The 5000-nt window shown below is 40.9% G+C and overlaps 1 protein-coding gene across 1 annotated transcript in view; it reads right to left on the minus strand.

Moving 5' to 3' along the window:
* The window catches only part of LOC143298663 (glutamate receptor-like), a 74794-nt gene that overhangs the window by 57815 nt on the left and 11979 nt on the right, over positions 1 to 5000 (minus strand). Inside the window, exon 2 of the mRNA XM_076611546.1 lies at positions 3532 to 3678. Within this exon, the coding sequence (XP_076467661.1) occupies positions 3532 to 3678 (147 nt within the window). The remainder of the gene's footprint in view (positions 1 to 3531; positions 3679 to 5000) is intronic.

Below are 5000 nucleotides of genomic sequence, written 5' to 3' on the forward strand. Positions count from 1 at the left end.
ATTTGATGCTTAGGTAGCTTGCAGCCAGTTTTAGGTGTTGATAGGTAAACTTCTTATTGTTTAGTTTACGGTAAAACAAGTGGATTTCCGATACCTTTAGTTTTTGCAGGTAAAGGTATTCGTTCAGAATATTACAAATGGAGGTTACCAGAATACACCGTTAAGCTTACAGCTTGTTGCATCATCTAGATGCCAGAGGAAAGGTTAATTGGGAATCCAAGATACGTAACTGAGTATGGTTTTGGTTTTGTCTGGTTAAACCAAGGTGTTGGCAGCTTTAAAGCGCCTGTTTGTGTTTTTCGCCAGCGACTGATTGTAGGTGGCAGAAATGATCTGACCATATCAAAAACAGTGAAACATTTTGTTTTCATATGACGTGATGCAGTGCGTTTGACATGAAACCTCACTTTCTGTTAAATATGGATAGACATTTTATATATATATATATATATATATATATATATATATATATATATATATATATATATAATTCAGATGAGGTATTTCTGAAATAGCGGTCCATCATTATAGATACAGAATATGTAGTGACAGTGATTTAATTTGTCCATTATGTAAAGACTCAAAAGAAATGCAATGTTTCCTTGATGTCCATCTCTGAGGAATATTCGAGAATAATTCATCAAGCCTAAATATTTTAGACAGCATGAAATGTTTAAATTGAACGTATCAATGTCCTTAGTCTCCCCTGAAACTGTTCGAATTCTTTTATACAAGGCTTTCAAATTCCGATAAATTTCTACTTCTGTGAAAACTGGTTGCTCTATATTTTGAAAAATGAGTGCAGTTTAGCTATATGTGCGTTTGACAGCGTGTTATTTGTAGACATGTGTTGTTATGTGATATAATACCCACATGCTCTTCGTAAGGGGCGTAGGCCTGTACATGAATCCTAAATCTCTCTGTCTCTATATCTCTCTGTGTTTTTTTCTGTTTCTCTTTTACACACACACAGACAGACAGACAGACAGACAGAGAAGAAAACGTGTCAACAGTCGTGCTGTAAGCAATAAGCCATCCAGAGAAGTCTAGCGGAGAAGCAGTGATTGATGACGCAGCGTGTTCTGTGCACATTAACTACACTGTCAAACGTGCCGTGCCCACTTTCACTCGCTCTCTATGCTTTATTGATGCGACTCACACCACTCCTGCTGTCGCTCGCTGCCCCTCTGATCGGCTATCGGCACTGACCACTCTCTCTGCGCAGACAGGACGACAGAAATTAACGCAGCAACGATTAGACAGCGATTTATTCACAGACACAGACTCACAGACACAGACATACAGACACAGACACACACACACACACACACAGCGGTACAAACACAGACATTACACCACAGAAGGACTCCTAAAGTTGTGCATGTGATGCAGCAAGTGGCTTGTTGCAGTGATAAATCCAAACCGTAATGCCTTCGTTTTCCCCCAGATAGCTGGACACCTTGGATAACTCAACACTTATTGCCCCTTTCTCCCATCGCGGAAGCCTGTCACTGTGAGGTTTCCAGTTTTTATCCCAGGACAAACTGCTGACACTTCCTCCACTTTCTTTTGGAGTTCGAAGACATTAGAGCAGTGTTTGAATACACGCCCACATATGCATACATGTGTGTCAAATCTGTCTCTCTGTCTCGATCTCGGTCTGTCTCTGTATCTCTGTATCTCTGTATCTCTCTCTCTCTCTCTCTCTCTCTCTCTCTCTCTCAATCTCTCTATCTCTGTCTCTCTGTCAGTCTCTCTGTCTGTCTCTGTCCGTCTCCGTCTCCCTCTATCTCTCAGTCTCTCAGTCTCTAACTCTCTCTCTCTCTCTCTCTCTCTCTCTCTCTCTCTCTCTCTCTCTCTCTCTCTCTCCCTCTCTCTCTGTCCGCCAGCTCGCTCGGTCCCACATGAGTTGGAATGAGGGAGTAGGGGTTAGTGTGAGAGAACTGCGGTCAAACAGTTGCTAACTTGAAAAGAACACCCTTAAAGCTGCCTGTGCGGAGAGGCTTTAGAAACAGGAACAGGAACAGACCGTTCAGAACGATCACGACGTGTTGCTGAGTGAGTCCAGGGATGTCGTGTCGGGATGTGCGTGTCGTCAGTTGGCGTGATGACATGTTCAACGGTATAACGGGCAGATGAGAAATGATGCTACAACATCCTTGCATCCTACCTCGCGCCTCACGAAAATGAAACGTTCTACATGGTCCAGCCTAGTTCTGCTGGCAGTCAGTAACAACAACACTCTGACTTGTACAGAAGTGGTGGTTGTTACACAACAATGTTCAATAACAATGACAGTGTGACTAGTACAGAAGTGATGGTTGTTACATAACAAACATGTTCAATAACAATGACAGTGTGAGTAGTCCCGAAGTGATGGTTGTTACATAACAAACATGTTCAATAACAATGACAGTGTGATTTGTACAGAAGTGATGATTGTTACATAACAAACATGTTCAATAATAATGAAAGTGTGATTTGTACAGAAGTGATGGTTGTTACATAACAAACATGTTCAATAACAATGACAGTGTGATTTGTACAGAAGTGATGATTGTTACATAACAAACATGTTCAATAACAATGACAGTGTGATTTGTACAGAAGTGATGGTTGTTACATAACAAACATGTTCAATAACAATGACAGTGTGATTTGTACAGAAGTGATGGTTGTTACATAACAATGTTCAATAACAATGACAGTGTGACTAGTACAGAAGTGATAGTTGTTACATAACAATGTTCAATAACAATGACAGTGTGACTAGTACAGAAGTGATAGTTGTTACATAACAATGTTCAATAACAATGACAGTGTGATTTGTACAGAAGTGATGGTTGTTACACAACAAACAGATTGACGTGGTGCCCTTATCAGACCAGCTGTGCTGCATAAATTTTCGTTTTTAACTCACTCAGTACGGCCAGTCCTCTCTTCTCCTCTACACAGACCCCTCGGATGTCCAGTGGGTGTCTGAATGACCCAACATTTAGCTTCCGTCGTCAGAACTGTGGTATTCTTTGTCAACATTCACGTCTTCAGTATAAGAGCCTTCCGCTTGCAATATTTTGATGATGGTAATTGGGGTGAAACGCTGTTAACGTCGTCTCTTTCGCCGTTCGTATGGAGAGAGTTAATGGTGATTTCCTGAGTGAGCTTTAGAGCAACCCATTTCATTCGCCCCCCCGCCCCCCATCCCCGCCTCCCCACCCTGTGTGTGTGTGTGTGTGTGTGTGTGTGTGTGGCACATGCGCAGTTTCCTTGTTGGCTAGGAATGACCCATCTCTTTATATGCAACCTCAGGGGTTTGTATTCACTTGTAGTTATGATGTGTGCTCAGTAAAACACACCTCTTTTCCCTTCCACCCAGATTTTTTTTTTTAAGTAAATATGTTGTCTTTTTAGGTGTCTATTTATACATGAAACAGAATATCCTGTATTTATCATTACTCTTTGTGTGTGTGAGCATTGTAAGCGGAGAGAAGTGACGGTGCATCGTGACACACACACACAACATGCCCTCACGTGCTCTGGACACATTGAAGCTGTCTGCAGCATCCACGTAGACCGTCTGGTGCTCCAGGGTGATGTTGGACCCATTGCCGTTGCTCAGCGCTATCTGCCGCTCCACCTCTGCTGCCAGACTCTCCGCGCTGCTGTCAAAGATCAGACCTGCCGGAAGACAGAGCAACCATTAGGCAAATGTATTCATCTGTCCCCCTCTCTCTCTCTCTCTCTCTCTCTCTCTCTCTCTCTGTCATAGTGCTATAAGGTGTATCAAGTACTGGTTAAGGTTGTTGAATATGAATGTGCACCGATTACCCAGACAGACATATTTGATGTTTAACCTGGACGAAAGGGGAAAAATGCTGGGTGTCTTTAGTAAAAAATACTTTATTTAGACTTGGGTTTGAATATGTCTGGTTGCAACAAGGCGTTGGTTGTGAGCAATTTTTTTTGACATTATTTAAACAAAGAATGAAAGATATATTTATGCAAGAGTGGGACGAGTCAGTAATGTCTAAAGATATATATCATAACTACAGACTGTTTAAAACTGGTTTTCAGTGTGAGCAATATTTTGACTGTGGATAAAAAGAGTGTTAGGGACTGTTTGGTAAAATTACGGCTTGGTTTGCTCCCAATAAATGGATCATTTTTCAGAAGAACATTCAAATGTAATTCAGATTACGCCTGTAAACGTTGTAACGTGGTCGAAGATGAAAACCATTTTATAAACAATTGTGTCCTTTACAATAACCTGTGGCAAAAACATCTGAACTCTGAAGATCAATCGTATGTTCACTTGCTGAAGAATGGTTCTGTTTACAGTATTCGTAAACTCTGCGTTTATATATTTAATGCCCTGAAGATACGACAGGAGTTCCGTGACAACAATGAAGAAAATTAGAATTAATTTACTATGCAAAAGAAGCACTTTTGTTCTACAGGTTTAAGTTAGTATGTATTTTACATTGTGTTATCGCTGCTTGATCACCATATTGTGTACTTCTGACCTCTTTCTAGGGGCCGGAGGCCTGGAGATTAAAGTTTTTGTTCTTGTTCTCTCTCTCTCTCTCTCTCTCTCTCTCTCTCTCTCTCTCTGTCTCTCTCTCTCTCTCTCTCGCACACACACACACACACAATTCCTCCGTTTCTATTTCTAATCCAACAAATATACCAACACACCAACATACACATAGGACTGGACAGACAACGGATGGAGGTACAGGCAAAACAAAACGAGAAGAAAAGAAGCTGGAGGATGTGAAATTGAAAAAGAAGAAGAAGATCATAATGATGATGACAAACAAAACCCAAGAAGATCAGAATGTGACAGAATGTATATCAGTAAACACAAATGTTGATGTTGACAAACTGAAAGTTGGCAGTGTGCAATGAAAGCACTGCGCTTGTAATACTGAAAGCTCAATACAGAAGCATACAACAATTTTAACCAAATTTTCAGTTTTGTAGAAGTCATCAGCGTAGTT

This window comes from Babylonia areolata, chromosome 24 (genome assembly GCF_041734735.1).
Source record: "Babylonia areolata isolate BAREFJ2019XMU chromosome 24, ASM4173473v1, whole genome shotgun sequence".
NCBI classification, from domain to species: Eukaryota; Metazoa; Mollusca; class Gastropoda; order Neogastropoda; family Buccinidae; genus Babylonia; species Babylonia areolata.